Source organism: Cryptomeria japonica, chromosome 2, assembly GCF_030272615.1.
Source record: "Cryptomeria japonica chromosome 2, Sugi_1.0, whole genome shotgun sequence".
NCBI classification, from domain to species: domain Eukaryota; kingdom Viridiplantae; phylum Streptophyta; class Pinopsida; order Cupressales; family Cupressaceae; genus Cryptomeria; species Cryptomeria japonica.
The window spans coordinates 544,874,694-544,892,340 of NC_081406.1; the positions used below are offsets into that span (position 1 = coordinate 544,874,694).

The following is a 17,647-nucleotide window of genomic DNA, read 5'->3' on the forward strand; positions in this document are numbered from 1 at the left end:
AGGTTGCAGAGCCCTTACGTGCAATGGTTATAGGAGCACCTTTGGAGGATGCACGGCACTTGACTCAGCGTTATGATCGAATACGACAGGAAGTGGAAGCTCAGGTTATCAGAATTATTTTTTGGTTTGATCATTCATGCCCGATATCATTTTATATTTTATTGGTTTTAAAAAAATAAAATAACTTATGCAGAGAGCAGAGGTTGGAAGACGGCAGCTGAAGTCTAAGGAAGCTAGTGCAACTGTAGATAATACAGTGAAACTGCAGGCTGCAGAATCAAAGTTGACAGATCTTGTATCTACAATGTCAGCACTTGGGAAGGAGGCAGCTTCTGCTATGATGGCTGTTGAAGCTCAGCAGCAACGACTTACTCTTCAACGACTTATTGCAATGGTAACCCAATTTCTTGTTAACTAGATAGATGCTATACAGCTGGGTAAGGCTCTCTGACAGTCAATATTTATATTGCAGTCAGTTTCTCATTTGACTCACAGCTGCCCTATAATATTTTTATGTTTTTCTATGGACTTTTTACTAAAGCACTTGGTTGTTTCTGATGTAGTTTTTAAATTTATTCAGTCTTATCAACTCCCCTTTCTCTTTATCTCTACGCCTCCAGTCATGTTCTTACCTTTTGGAAAGGTATATCAGGATTTGAGTCTGAGGTGTATCAGAGCTAAAGTTTACAAGACCTTTATTGGCTTGTTTTGCTTGGTTATTTTAAAACCTGAGAGGCTTCTTAATTAAGTAGCGTTTCTTTGAGTTTCCCAGATGGGGGGTTGTAGGGGCAGGGATTTAGAGATGGCAAAATTTCCTTGATTTTGAGGACAGCAGGGGGACAACTCTTAAAATAATATGAAAAAAATAATATTTAAAATATTTAAATCCAAAGTAGTTTAAAGTGAAATGAAGCTGAAATATTAAAAGGCATATACAATGTGCTGAATTTGTAATGACTTTACTTTGATCGAATTATCCATTTGATAGTCATAATAACATAATATGATTTTAAAAATTTATTTTTATAAATGAAAGTTTGTATGTCTCGTGAGTGTAGACTTTGTACACATTGTAAGTGCAAAACAAATAGCAGTGCAAATCTTTAGGTTGGGGATGTCCTATCGGAAAGGCTTTTTTGTTTGTTTTGTTTTGTTTTAGGCATTTTGGCAGATTTTTGACAGGTGGGTGGGTGTGTTTGGGAGATGGGCTAACATCAGAGGGTGTGTTGGGGATGGCAGGCTGTTTCAAAACAGCTGCTTCAAAATGAGGATTTCCCTGGAAACTCTGTTTTTTGGGATGGGGAGAGGTGTTCTATCCTTGTCCATGTGTACCCAAAATGTTCGCGAATAGAGGGGCAACTTCTTAGTCCTGGGGACACATCCCTGGGTTAAACAGTTCTTAAGCTTCATGTTTCTATCATATCAATCATGGTATAGTTCATGTAGGCATTTTTTTCCGTGGGTTTGAAAATAATGGACAGAAGTCACTGAACTTGTTCAATGAAGACTTTAAACTTCTGTAATCCATAATGTCAAAGAACAAGACTTCCAGAGAAACTGCAGCAAAAGAATTAAAGAATCAATGTTTCAGACCACTCCGAAACATTATTAGAGTGACAATGAATATCAAGATTACACTCAAGGGCTCCATACGTACATGACACAAGTTACAACATAATAAAGAGATTATACATATTTACCAGTTTTGATAATTTCAATTTGCTTGGGAGGTTAAAAATATTTGGAAACCAGGAATTTTCAGAACAATCAGTAAAGTTTATATAGGAATTGAAAAGTTGGGACTGGATCAGACCAATCTGGCCACTTGAGAAAATCTATATCTGGCTAGATTTGAACCAGATATGACTGGATTTGGTAAGTACAAGATAATATGATCAATGCATATTATATGTCACCCAATACTCAATATTAACTGACATTAATCAGTAATTACTAATGCACTATCAATTATTATCATAGACATTTAATTACTTATCTTAATGAGCTCTAAGCATATGAATAATTGTTTTCCATGAATCATTCATTTCTAGGCCATTGTCTGTATTGAGATTGTTTGTAAGTTCCTCAATCTCTAAAGCCACTCTCAGCTTCAGAAAATGTTCCTTTAGATATTTTAGGCCACAGCAAAGCTAAACTTTAATTTAGCATATGAGACCACCCTTATCGGATTCTACAAGGAGATCTATTTCCATATACCTTATGTATTGTTTAAATCTTGAAACTATGGATTTCCACCTCTTGATCAAGTTTGGGTTAAACGATAAACCTCATTACCCATCTACAATCAAAGTATATGTGTCCTGAAATAAATTGATTGGATACAAAGAAGATGTGACTAGACTAAAATGGTTATTGGTTACAAGAAAGCTGGATATAGGGGAATTTAAGATATGAATGATTTCACATGTCCCCAGTTTTGTCATTGCAGAGAGTTTGAAGAAGTGAAGATGATTAAGATTATAGAAGAATGTCCACTCTAAAAAGCAGATGCCCATCTCTAGCCACTGGTGTTGTCTACAGTTGTGAATTATGTCTATGAAGTAGTCTTTGGTTTGGTGTTGAACTTGTAGTATTTTATCATGATGTTAGCAAACTTATATTAACAAATTTTAATCCAATTTACCGAGGAAAGGTATCTTGCCAATCTCAGATGAATTGGACATTATAAAGCAGCGTAGTATTAGTTTTATTACTTAATGCTTAAATTAAGTTATTAATGGCCTAGTTATTAATATGCATAAAGAATTGTGTTTTAAATTAATCATTGTCCTCCTCTATTTACATAAATCCAACTTATTTAAACAATGCTTGTGTCTCTATTTCTGAAATCAGAGCTCATGCCATATATATTAGGAATGTAGTAAGAAATATCAAATAGGCTCACTGAAGTTGCATTAATATTATTTAGGTGGAGGCGGAAAGATCCTACCATCAGTATGTGGCAGAAGTTCTTGACAAACTTCATGCTCAGGTACATAATTCTCATCTTCCAAGGCTTCTGGAGTACCTTGTATAGAGCATTATGGTGCTTGTAGACAGATTTCTGAATCTGAAATATTTACCAACATTTCTCTGTATAGCATTTCATATGTTTACTAATTTTGCAGTATTTTCTTACAAATGGATAACGTGTAGATGGCTGCAGAGCGTCAACGCAGTGAAACTGTAGCAGTGGGTAAGTTGACTGATGTGTATATACCACCTCCATCATATGAGGAGGTCAAAGCAAATGGTTCTGGCCATGTTGTGATTGGAAGTGCCACCCAGAAAGCTATGTATTTTCTGGCAGAAGTGAGTAGTCTACGTTTTCATTTTTTGGAAATTTCCTTTTTGATGATCATGAAACAGATCTTCTTGTTTCAAAATGATCTTAGGATACAATAATGGAAAAATAGGGAATAACTGAAAATAATGTAAAACTTAGCACATAGTACATACCAATGAACATGGATTGTTTTTTCTTTACAGTTATCTGATTTTAACAAATTGCAAAATGTCGATCTGAATTTGCAAATACTATCATTTAGAATAGATTCATGTCCAATTTCTTTTTGAGTAAGACAAACTTTGCTGTAGCCAGTTATTTAATAGAGTAGAGCATCTTTGCATTCCTAGAGCTTGGTTCAGGACAATTACGTGTGTTTGTTTCATATTTTGGTAAACACTTGCACTACTTGTTTTATTCCAAAATGATTGCAGTATCAAGAATAGTATACTATTAGGCTATGGACAGAAAATAAAAGTCGATTTAGAATAAGAATAATGCTTTAAACAAATTGTAAATTGGCAATCTGAATTTGCAAATACTATTATTTAGGTAGATTCGTGTTCAGCTTCTTTTTGAGTAAGACAAATTTTGTTGTAGCTAGTTATTTAATAGAGTAGAGCATCTCTGCATCACTGAAAATAATAGTCTATTTTTACTTTAAAGCTTGTACACGACCACATTGTGTATATGGTTATCCACCCTTGATGGCTTACCAAACTCACCTTCTGCCTCCTCATACGCTGTCACATTTGCTTGCCATTTGGCTGCATTTCTCCAAATCAGCATTCTCGTTAGTTGTAAACAGTGGATTTGCTTCCTTAGCAACCCAGTTTAAATATGGATCAATGTCATTGAGGTCAAGTGCATGATGTGCACCCTACCCTTGTACCTTCTTTTCATGCAAGTACACAAACAAGGTCATTCAAGTTCTCTTAAGTCAACATATTGCACTTTTTTGTGTGAATGGCCTCAATAATACACTACTTGGACTTACAACTAGAAGTGCTATAGTGCTGGGATAAAATTCGGATGGCAAGCTTTTGAAGTTTATAATTTGGCTATCCTACGAATGCACAAAGTTGAAGAAAATAATGCCCTATTTGCCCTCTTATAACATTACATTCCCTCGAAGGTTGTCATTGGGGATCAACCTATCAGTACACATGGTGAAGCCAAGCATAACCTTTGCATCTACTCTAAATGAAGGGGAGAAGAAAATCTTAGGGTTTAAATAGTAGGTAGCAATATGAATATATTGACGTTGTCTGTTCCACCTTTGATTAGTAATGCATCATATGGATTTCATCTTTGGTTCTACTCAACTCATACAAATGTCGAATTGCTTCTTTGGCCATATCGATGGTTTCATATATAGTTACTGCATGGGTTTTTTATTCCCATCCACCAAACCCTATCCAACGGCTTTGACACTTAAAACAAGAGAGTGGATTAAAAGGAAATTAGAAAATTAAACCAGAAAAAAAAAACTAGCAGATTAAAATATTAGAATTTTACAAAAAGAACTTGTAACATTATAAAAAAAAAACACTTGATAAAGAATGCACTTTGCTGATCTCCATAGTCTTGACAAAAGTAGTATAAAAAAATGGTCTTTGTGACCCATTCGAGTATCTGCTTTAGTCTTCCTGCAATAAGGACTCTTTAATCAGCCTTGGCTTACAAACATGCACTTAAGGCTGCACAATATAGTTGCTATAGTCTGCAAGGTGAGGAAATCAATTGCAAAGCATGTAATCCTGTACGCACTAGCTACTTGCCATTAGCATGTTCTTTCATAAGATTTAGGACCTATTTGTCATTGTAGATGTATTTGGTAATATTTCTTGCATCTTCTACCATGTTCTTCATCCAACTTAATTTCCCAATGTCCTCAAGGAGAAGGTCAAGGTAGTGGGTGGCACAAGGGCTCCAAAACTATGTAGGGTGCTTTGCCTCTAGTACTCTATCTGTTGCTGCATATGCAGATGCATTGTTTGTCATTATCTGGATAACATATTCACTCTCAACCTCATCACTACCTTATCCAACAAGCTACACAAGATCTTGACATTTTTCACTTCAATGGAGGCATCATTTGACTTCAAAAAGAGCGTTTTTTAAAAACCACTAAAAAGTCAATGCGTGTCCTATTTCTAATACTTCTCCACCTGTTAGATAAAATGCTGCAGCCGTTACTTTTCTAAATCTTTTTATTTTCCTCTACTAGCTTATATATGTTTTGGACCTCATCTTCCAATGATGGGCCATTCAATTCATAATTTCTTGAGGCTTTGAACTCCTTACCTACTATTAGTAGTGTGGTAACTAGTTGCTTCCAGTAAAGAATCAAAGCAACATTAAACATAATACTATTCTAGCACGGAAATTGGCACATGACATTCTCTTCATGATGCAATTCTCTATTTCACATAGTACCTTTCAATGAAGGTTGTGCACTAGGAGTCTTATGAGGAATTAATAAATAGAACTATGACTGGCCACATTACTTAATCCTCATATTTGTGGCCCATGGAAGAAAAGGTGCCCATACTCCTTCAACATAATTAATCTATTTCAATATACTAAAACTGATTGAGAGACTAAACATGAAGCCAGTCATTGATATTCTTCAATTTATTAGTTATTAACAAGTGCTTATTTATTTTCCTCATTAGATGATAATTTCATTATTCTTAATATAGATATCAAACCCTACTACTTCTTCAGTTTTAAGGGAGAAGGGTCTATGTATGTTACCAAAGCGCTTAGAGACCAAATACAATAGGTTCCCTCAAAGTTTACAGATCCAAGCCCTTACCTATCTTGGGTCTATACCCTCAAGACTTAACCTATTGCTTGGATTTAGACTGCCCCTCTTTGGAACATATCATCCCCATCTTCTTAAATACCGACATTAATAACATGATTGAGACTATAAGTATACTAACTTCTCATGTGTTAAGAATATATATAAAATAAAGTATGACTGTCATACATATTGCAGTCTAAATTAATATTACTACTAAATTTTGCATAAGAACATTATCAGGCTTCATATATTAAGCATACATATTAAGCACTTCCCCATGCATACCACCAAGAACAAGGATGTTACTGCCTGCAACTTAATAACAGTTCTGATCTCATTTGATCCATGGTGATGTCACTAGATGCTTTCTTTTGATTCCTTCCCTTTATATCTTTCAATGTGAGGGAGAGGTCACACCTCCTCATCATGTATGTCCTTTGGCAAGAGACACACCCTTTCACCATTAGCACCCTTTGAAAGAGTGCAACTCTTCTTTCTTTCTGCCCTTTGAAAGGGGGACAACCTTCCAAAATCAGATCTGCACTTATTATTTAAATCAGATCTGCACTTCTCATTTTCCAAATTGTCCCCCTCTCAAATGAGGTTCTCTTCTCCCTCCATGTCGAGGGAGTCACAACTTCTCCTTCCATGTCCTTTGACTATTCATTAACTTAATTAAATTTAATTATATTCTTTTGTATTTTAATTTATTATTATTATTATTAATTTATATTTCAAAGTAGGGACATTACAGTCCGCCCCTCCCAAATTTGCTTGCACATGAATCAAAAGCATGGAGCATACACATGAAAAACACGAATCATACACATGGATATTTGCAAACACGAAGCATACACGTGAATACATGTATTGCCAGATTTCTTCTTATTGACGAGAATGATTCATTGATTCATCTTTACCCTGCAGGATAGTAGGATCATAGCTTTGATACCATTTGTAATGTCCCCTACCTGATTAACATAATTAATCTATTTCAATATACTAAAATTGATTGAGAGACTAATCATGAAGCCAGTCATTAATATTCTTCAATTTATTAGTTGTTAACAAGTGCTTATTTATTTTCCTCATTAGATGATTAATTTCATTATTCATAGTTCTTAATATAGATATCACACAATGCTACTACTTCAGGTTTAAGGGAGAAGGGTCTATGTATGTTACCAAAGCGCTTAGAGACCAAATACAATAGGTTCCCTCAAAGTTGACAGATCCAAGCCCTTACCTATCTTGAGTCTATACCCTCAAGGCTTATGGGTCGCTGATCCCCACCCTATCTTGGGACGTAACCTATTGCTTGGATTTAGACTGCCCCTCTTTGGAACATCTCATTCCCATCTTCTTAAATACTGACAGTAATAACATGATTTAGGCTATAAGTATACTAACTTCTCATGTATTATGAATATATATAAAATTAAATATGACTGTCATACATATTGCAGTCTAAATTAATATTACTATTAAATTTTGCATAAGAATATTATCAGGCTTCATATATTAAGCATACATATTAAGTACTTCCCCATGCACACCACCAAGAACAAGAATGTTACTGCCTGCAACTTAATAACAGTTCTGATCTCATTTGATCCATGGTGATGTCACTAGATGCTTTTGATCCCTTCCCTTCCCTTTATATCTTTCAATGTGAGGGAGAGGTCACACCTCCTCATCGTGTATGTCCTTTGGCAAGAGACACACCCTTTCACCATTAGCACCCTTTGAAAGAGTGCAACTTTTCTTTCTTTCTGCCCTTTGAAAGGGACACAACCTTCCAAAATCAGATCCGCACTTCTTATTTAAATCAGGTCTGTGCTTCTCATTTTCCAAATTGTCCCCCTCTCAAATGAGGTTCTCTTCTCCCTTTTATTTCTCATTGTTGAGGGAGTCACAACTTCTCCTTCCATTTCTTTTGACCATTCATTAACTTAATTAAATTTAATTATATTCTTTTATATTTTAATTTAATTTTTTTTATTTTTATTCTTTTGTATTTTAATTTATTATTATTATTATTTTTATTATTAAATTATATTTCAAAGTAGGGACATTACAGAAATGGGTGTGAGGCTCCCATTGTCTTTGTTGTTTGCTTTTTTTTTAAGCTCATGCTTCAACGAGAGCTTTAATCTCATTTTGAATCTCCAAACTTGCTTCAGTACATGGTTGTACATCTTGGCAAGGGATTTGTGCAAGGTGATATTTGTAGATGATTTATATCTCCTCTCATATTCTTAGTTCAATATTTGTAAATAACCATTTCATTGTTTGGACCCTTCCCCCCATGTTTTCAACAAGGGTCCTTAGGCTTGCAACTTTTCTTACTTATAGTCAGGGATACCGTATTCTTTTAAAAAAATGGAAATAAAATTGGCCAAAGGAAATACCAGAGTATAAAATTAATGCCATAGTTAAAAATATGGTCATTAACACGCTATACAAATTATGATGTTTTAAGGTTTTTAGCAATTGTTTTTTAATTGTGTAGCTGATGCTAGATAGCCCATCAATGATTGTCACTAGTCCATGATAGTCATTATAATTATAAAAAATGATTGTCATGGGTTGGTGATAGTTATTTAAATTTCAAAATACGACTTTCATGGGCTGCATAACCCATGATAGTGACTAAACATAAAAATTCTGAAGTTAAAAAACTTAAAAGTGATAACTAGAAACAAAATTTAAAACATCATGATACATGCATGAAACAATGAATGTGAGAAATTAGAATGAACTTATGAGTTGTGATACATGAATTTTTGAAAGTTTGTAGACCTGCACAACCTTGAAAATCCAAACACAACTGACAGAAATCTAAACAAAATGTTGGAAATTGTGCCCCAGCCATCACCATTAGTTCACATTGAAGAAGGGTTTGTTAGTCATTACAAAAAATTAATTATTTTTTCACGTTTTAACTCAATGTTTGGCCAAGATCTTTGAATTGTAGTTTTTGGTAATGTGCGTTTTTTTGTGAAAAAACCATTGTGATTTTTTCCAAAAACTAAGTTTTCTTCAATGATTTCTCAGTACTAGTATCTTCGGGTGAGTAGTTTAAGTTTAAACATTGTTGCAACCCTTCTTGCATCATGTTTCATGCTTCTCATCAATAATGGACATCGCAATTTCTCTTCTATTTCAAAACTAGGCACCTTATCCATTCATCACCAGGGGCTTTGAACCTTGTCCCACCACTAAATTTTGCCAATAAGGAGATCTAAATCCAAAAAAAATAAAATTTAAATTTAAAAAACCACTCACCCTTAAAAATCAACAGTAACACAAATAAATAAAAAATAAAATTTGTAAACAAAATTAGGAACTAATTATCTAGCCTCCTGAAACAAATTTGAATGTTAGAACAAAAAATCTCCAACTGCACTCCTTGTCACTTGATGTTTGTCTTTGTCCCAATCCACACTCGTGATTGTCGAGAGCCTGAAGAAGTATGTGGTATAATATAGGGATCCAAGTTTGATTTGCAAACTCTAGGGCTAACACTAGTGCTCAATTCAAGGTTAAATTACATAGAGTGGCTACTCTAACTCATTGTCTGATGCAAACGTTGTAGCATATTCCATATTGCTGGAATTGCTAGATTTACCTAGCTCTTGCAACTGGACTCTAACCAACCTTGTATGCACAACTTGATCCTCATCAATTAAAGTTAGCTACATAGGGTGTACATCCCACTATCGTAATGGGCTCTCCTCATACTCAATTTCTTGAAATCTTGAGACACAAGGCATTTTGTATAGCAACAAACTTCTTTGTGCTTCCAGAGTTAAGCTTGTTTCTCTTGAGAGAGTTGATGAAGTGATTTTATAGAGTGGGTGAAATTGTAGAAGCATTGCAAACTTGTGCTAAGACTCAAATGGCCATTGTACGTATCAATGATGTAGGGTCATACAACCACCACCAACTCATTGGATTCTCTTGTGCCAAAGCCTTCTTATCTATTTTTGTGAAACTCATGCAGCCTTTGAGTTTGAAGACTCTGGTTCAATTGTGTTAGATGAATGCAGCTTCCTCTGTAATGTACATCTTCTTAATGGCCTTCATGGAGCCTCTCTTCACTTCCACATCATCTATTGGGAGATGTCAGCTAGGCTTCTGCATGTACCACTTTAATTTCAGCACATAGGCAACCATGTGCAAGTAAGTGTTGACCTTCCTCCTCTCTATTGAATGATAGGCAAAATGTGCTTAGTAGAATTGCAAGGTGTGGTCTTTTTGTTGTACAAGGGCTTTCATTTGGTTGATCATGTTCTTCATGCACTCATATATCTCCCCAAGGCTTGGAGTGTCATATGTCAAGTACTGGTAGTCCTAGAAGAAAGTGCCACTGCTGAGGCCAATATTAACATAAGGTGTGGAGGTGTTACCATTATATGATTTGTTATATCAATTTTTAACCTTTTATTAAAGCGGGAGATGTTGCTCACTACAAAGCCTTTACCAGCAATGTGTAAGAGGTGTGCATTCATTCTTTTAATGCTGCCATACTATTTTAATGGCTCAAAAATGACATTTCCATAGGCTTGCTACTGCTGAAATAATAGTTTTTGTTGGAATCTAATCTTGTTGCAAAATTATTGTAAAGGGGTCTTCCTATTGAATGGGACACTTGGCAAGCATTTTCAACATCTTGCAAGGGCAATCGAAATCCAGTTGAGTGGCTCCTTTGGCTGCCCTTTTCCCTCCATGATTCCACTACCAATTTCTGAATTCCTTAACATACTGAACTCCTATTAATCGTCAGTAAAGCTAAATAACTTATGCTGGCACTGCAAAAACAAAGTAAAAGTTGCATTTTACTACATAAAATAAGGACTTAAGACACAGGCAGTTTCCTTTCAGTGTTAGCTATTTATAACTTCAGGTTGCATGATGTGTAAAAGAAAAGGATGCACACAAATTACAATCTTTTTTGAGTAATCTAGGATTCCTAAAACTTTGTTTGACAATGATTAGCTTATTAAAAGTAAACATTAAAGACAAAGTTTAGTTGTACAAACCCAAGGATTTTCATTCTACTTTTCTTACTTCAGGTTGTAAGTGGCACAGATGCAGATAATACACAAAAGTTGTATTCCTTCATTTTGTTATCTGAGATTCCTATGGCATTATTTGATTAGCCCATTGCAACTAAAAATAATAACTATCACTGGTTGCTATAAATAAAAGGATTCTCCTCTTGTTTTTCTTACTTAAGTTGCACAACGTGTCGAAGTAGAGGACATGGAGCAGTTGCAATCCCAGTTATCATTATTAATATTTATTATTTATGGAAATTTAGAAAGAAAATAGCTTTGAGAGATTTAATTTGAACTTTGAAATAGAAAGATGAATGATCAGTGAGACTTCGGAAATATATCTTGACGTGTTGGTTTTGGTTTTCTCCTTCTTCTCTTTGTCTTCATCTCTTTGCCTCGTTTGCTCTTTTGGTGATTGCAAAAGACCATGAGCTAGGGTTTTTATATATTCTTTAGGTAGGTTCCCCCTCTTAGGTTAAGGTTTAGAACATTTTAATTTGTTCTTTTAAAAAAAAAATCAAAAAAACTGTTGTTTTTAATACTGACATCTGGAACATCTTGATGTCCCCAGGACAGTTAAGAGATGTCTGGACATCCCCCACATGCCCCAGGGACTGCATGGTGTTTCCATATATACCCACCAAAAGGGGGACATCCCTGGGGATATCTCCTTGTCAGGGCCTGAGTGCTGGGAATGGCAGGGGGATGTGTTTGTCTCTGTTCTGCCACCCTTGGAATGCCTCTGTTTTGGGGGTTTTCTGTAAATCCCTGGGGGAAGTACACTGCTTATTTGTAAAATATGCTTGTTGAGCAAGTGAATCAGAATTTTTTTCATTGTTAATTGATGATAATTGGCATTTATTAAAATTTAACCTCATAAACATGTTTAATGGAAAGGAAGAATGGTTGCCTAATCCATAGTTCACAGACTTGGACTTGGAAAGTACTCGGCAAGTCCAAAGTTTTCAAAACAGCAAAAACTCATGAAAAAGCCAGCAAAGGCTGGGCAAAAACCAGGGTTTATTGAAGGGGCAAATGCAGAGTTTTAATCTCTTATATTAAAATCCTTGTGAAATACACATTTTAACCCATGTTTTACTGCCCCAACACATTTTAACTCACATTTTAATCTGTCTTGACACATTTTAACTCACGTTGGCATGTTTCAATCTGGTGTCATGATTCTTACCTTGGAATTGTGTGAAATCCGACGAGTTTTTGTCTTAAATGGGGCGGTTTTTACTCTGCAACTTGTTTATAGATACTCACAAGTTAAACTTGAGAGTACTTGCCCAACTGAAAAATTTGTGAGTACTCAACAACTCAGTGAGTACTCGCAGATTTTTCTAACCATGGCCTAATCCACAATAAATAGAAATACAAGATTCATTTAAGTAGGGTGTTTAATGCATTGCTATGACAAAAAAGAAAACTGATTATATAGATAATCTTTAAAAGGTGAGCTGAAATATTAGGATTTTTTCAAGTTGAAATAACCAAGTTTTAAAGTTTAGTATAAGATAGAGAGGAGAGAGCTCTAAAAATCACAGTCCAGAGTCAGTGAACATACAATTTTTTTTTTGTACAACTGAGTAGAAAAATCAGCTATATTTCTTTTAAGGATATGCATGATCATTATTAGGGAAGGCCACTACATGGAGCAGAGCAATAAAGAGATTTGTTCTCAAAAAATCTTTTTTGAGGAACACGCTAAATTTGAACAAGTCAGGTGTAATGTCCCCTACTAGGAGGCTGCCAATTTCCCAATAATCAACACCCATTACTTAATATTATCATGCCTTAAATTAATTTATTAAACTAGATAACCATATTTATTTATAGTACAATTGATAGTGGCTATATTCAAGCCCCAATTCTTACTTCCTTTCTAATCCTCAACCCTGGATGGGGATTTACTTGTCTAGGGCACGATGACACAACCTCTATAATTGGGCCCAGGTTTCAACAAGGGGATATTACACGTATGTATGTATACACACACATATATTTAGATATATATACACACACATATATGTAGATATGTATACATGTATATGTATATTTGTACACACACATATCCTGGTAGTGTGGGGAAAATTGCAAGCTGTACACTTCACCTCAAACTAGTGACAAACATTTTCTTAACATGACATTATAGAGCTAAATATATTTTCCATTTAGTAGGTCGCTTAAGGTGTCTTTGTGTGTTTAACTTCATACAATCCTCAAATATGGCAAGTATGGATAATTTCTTTGACCTTTAAAGCATATTCAGTACATTTCATCCCTGTATAGGTGCAAAAGTACTTAATTTGTAAACATGTGATTCTGATTTCTCCTGTCATACTTATTTAATCATAATGCTTTAAATTTATGTCCTATTATTGACAGCTTTAAATAACTATGTGTTTTTTACTCTTTATGGTTGCAGGTCATACACTCTTTTGATGCCGAAGCGGATGGAGAACTCAGCATCTCTGGTGGTGATTATGTTGTAGTTCGTCAGGTTAACTTCTTTTTGCTCTCCTATACAAATGTATATTTTTTTTCAATTTTGAGGCTGGTTACAATAATAGCTTGCAACCTGGCACGGCTTATCTTTAAGAAGTTAAATAGTTTGTAACCATTTTTATGAATGAGCTGTGTAGCATACAATATAAAGACTGTAATTTTTCAATTATAGAAAACTCATACTGGCCTAAAATGTGTAGTCTTAATAAAAAAATGAAAATTGTTTTATTTTGCAATTTAATATTTGCGCTTTGCTTTGTCTATCTTGTAGTGCAGGTGGCCAATTCATGCTAAAAAAGCATTGCCTGGAACACAAAATCAAAAGCAACATAAAATAATTACAAATTTAGAAGAAAATTTGCTGTAACCATTTAAGTGTTTATGTAGTTATGACTTCTGAATGCCTTGACTGTGAGTGCATAACAAAAGACATTTGGAACGTATCAGATAAGGCTTTGATATGAGCAGATGCTTAATAGAAGAAGCCCGGCTGAAGAAACTACTGAATAAGATGAAAATGCCAAGAACAATTTATGTAATGTGATGTTAATCTCTCTTTATTTTATCAAATCCCCTCTTTAGTTTGCACAGTGCTCTGGTTTGCGAAGTTGTGGCCTTCAGTTTAGGTGCCAGATTTGTGCTATAAGTTACTCGATTACTGCAAATATACAAAAGATCTATCTCAGGGCCAAAACTTTCACATTAATGTTTAGTTTTTTTAAAGAGCCCTTCTAAGACTAACATAGTGTATATATTTCTGAGTTTATATACTTCAAAATGAGTCAGTAAGCAATAACGTTGTTGTAATCATTTGAGTTCCAGGCCTTCACTTGTCTGCTTATTTTGGGAAAGTCCTGCTTCATTTTGTCAATATCTGTATTTCATGTCCGTAGCTTCTGGAATGATGCCCTTTCCATTTGGGATTATAAACTTGGCTGCCTCACATTCTAAAGCTACTAGTCAGAACTAAAATTTCAAGCTCTGTATGGGGATTTGCATTATGATGGCAGTTTTCTAGGTGGAATGAAAGATTAAGGAGAACTAAATTCAGAGATTCAAATGAGTGCGAATAATGTGAATTATAAATATTCGGATACACATGTTTTTAGTATGCTTTAGTTGGTATCAATCTCTTTATATTTATCCTAATAATTACAATTTCTGTATGTTCCTAATCTAATATTGCCTTAAACAGGTTACACAAACGGGTTGGTCTGAAGGCGAATCAAAGGGAAAAGCAGGATGGTTTCCATCCGCTTACGTGGAGCGACGTGAGAAAGCTCCAGTGAGTAAGATAGGCGAGGCTGGCATGGGACTTACTTGATTACTTCTCGTGATGCTGTTGTAATGCGATATGGAATCTGAATGTGTTTGTCTGTGCTCTTTTGAGCATCAGTTTTACTTGTGGAAACTTTTTCATGTATTCTGATTTCCCGAGTATGTATATTTTTAGCTTTCAACAAAAAGTTTAATTTATTCTTTTCAAGTTTTCAACCTGCCTCATTCAAGGGATGCCTTACAAACCTCAAAAGGTTTTTATGTTTCATGTCTGAAGATTGATCACCCTTCTACTGCCCTCTGTAATACAAGATGCAGTAATTTTTTTCAAATATTTTTGCCATGTCGCCATGATAACCGGAAATTCTGAGGTATTCTATGAGTAAATACGTTCAATATTATTTAGTATGTCAGCAAGTGGATGGAATGTAAAACAGTAGTGTTTATTTAGAATTAAGAGACAGATATATGTAAAATAATAGTGTTTACTTAGGAATAAGAGAGGAAAAGTCATAATTTTTTTTGGGGTAATCGAGGCATCCTATAGACATGAAGATTTGATAGAGACAAATTTAAAAGGTCTGGATGAGTCAAATAAAAAATATTCCCTTGGATTAAAATGAGTTTCTTACTTGGAATTTCTCAAATTAAATGACTTGCAGTATTAATGGATTATTAAGCACGGCATTGTAAGAAGTCAAAGTTAATGACTTGCCCTCGCATGTTAATGGATTTTATGTTTTAATGAATATTAATTGTGTGCTTATGCCATATACGATGTTCCTAGGAAAGACCTAAAATAATTTGGAGGACACTCATAAACGCAAAATTATTCTGTTGAGGGTCGTATGATGGAAGGAACAGTGAGAAGAAACTAGTGTTTCTGTTGAATGCAGTGTTTTGAATCTTACGAGCTTCCTGTTAATCCAAGGAAGTTGCAAGCATGTTGGGGATTGCTTGCTGAGTGCTTTTGCTATTATTAGCACTATTATTACGTTCAACCTTGGGTACTTGAGTTTGGGTTCCTCGGAAACTTCAAAAGTGGTGCTACAAGAAATCTAAATAACAATATAAGCTAAACCATGAACACTTTAATTATTTCAAGAACCAAGTTTTTGTTGCACTTTAAGGAGGAACGAAATAGACCATGTTTCATATTTTGGTGGTGTTAATTTCATTTATCTTTTAAAATACCCTTTTAGGTAAACTTACGGCATCGAGTTGATAAATATTTAATTCAATTCATACTTTTTGTACGATGTTAAATCAAACGAGACAAGAAGATGGTGGTTACTTGAGAATTGATACGATTTTGGAAACTGCGTGGCTCCAAACAATTCATTGTTCCTTTTTATGACTTTATTTTCTCATCGATGAAAGTAAAAGATACAACGAAGTGGAAGCTATGTTGTTGCATCCTCTGTGAGTGGGATGTATATAGAGTGGCGATCGAACTCTAATTTCTTAAGAACAATGACTTTAAAAAGTATTTAATTTGGTCTTGATTTTGAAGTTGGTGACGAGCTTTTCTTGTCTTACAGGCTTGCAGATGATTGTTATATGAGTCTCATTCGTTTTTTTCCATATATATACAAGTTCATCGGACAAAAATACATTTTGAATTTTGAGCCGCATTGTGCTTTTCTTGGTAAAATAATGGTTTCCTTTCTTGAAGTATAGTTTGATAAGATTCAATGAAAATTAAATACCTATGGGGATGATTTGAAAATTATCTGATTAACTATGATAGTATGGAGCAAGTCTTGATAATAATTCATATTGCTCTTAGAGTACGGTTTTGAAAGAAGATTAATTAGAGCTTTTCTTCATTTGGTTGATAGGTTGAGAAGTTTGTGGGACTTTAGGGTGTACTTACAAGGCCAGAATGTGTAGGCTTAATAAAGTAGGAGGGTCATCTTATCTCCAAATATAGGTAAATTATAGTGCAATATGGTGAATAGACTAGACAGACTCCGGGCTACTAGACTACCAAAGGATATTGAGGGGAGTGAAACCAATCCATTGTTGGCCAGTGTAACTACATTTCTCTTCTAGTTTAAGGTGAGTGTGTTAGTACATGGATTGGAAACTTGGTTTGAATTCATTATTGATTTCTTATATCAAGAGTGAATTAATGAATGCTTTTAATAACGTGCGTGAGACCAAACAACCTATGGGGTCCACATGTAGCTAGTAAAGCAAAGCATGTTGTGTCCAAAACACTATGCTTGCTAAACCTCCTTTTCATTCTACATCTTGGATCTTCTATTGTGTATCTTAATCAAGAGATATACAACCCTTGTTATCCTTTATTCTTTGAATAGATTACTCAAGTTGTTTACATTTGGTGTCTCGATATAGTTTATTTGAGTATCCTTGGAAGTTGCACATTCCATGATGTAATATTATCATTCTGTCTCCACCACTCGAGTGCAATATCTACATCTTCTATCTACCCACTCTTCTTTAGGTATCATCCATCTTTCGGTTTTGCATCTAAGTTGATGTGAGCTGGTTCTTATATGATCAATTAACATTTTTGCTTTCCATTTTATTTCCATACCTATGTAGTTCTTTTGCATATAGTCATGTGTGGGATTGAATTGTTTGATATAGTATTCCTTTTTTTTCCCGAGTTGTCCTATTAACATACTTTCTTTGAATTTTTCTTATATGTATTTTTAAAAATTTTTCTAT

At 34.6% G+C, this 17,647-nt stretch overlaps 1 protein-coding gene across 1 annotated transcript in view; it reads left to right on the forward strand.

Annotated features, from left to right (window-relative positions):
• The window catches only part of LOC131052346 (SH3 domain-containing protein 2), a 63,597-nt gene extending 48,315 nt beyond the window's left edge, over positions 1-15,282 (forward strand). The window contains exons 5-10 of the mRNA XM_057986997.2: positions 3-104; positions 194-394; positions 2,930-2,992; positions 3,157-3,312; positions 13,593-13,667; positions 14,868-15,282. Coding sequence (XP_057842980.2) covers positions 3-104; positions 194-394; positions 2,930-2,992; positions 3,157-3,312; positions 13,593-13,667; positions 14,868-14,996 — 726 coding nt within the window. The 3' untranslated portion in view covers positions 14,997-15,282. The remainder of the gene's footprint in view (positions 1-2; positions 105-193; positions 395-2,929; positions 2,993-3,156; positions 3,313-13,592; positions 13,668-14,867) is intronic.
• The last annotated feature ends 2,365 nt before the right edge of the window (positions 15,283-17,647 follow it).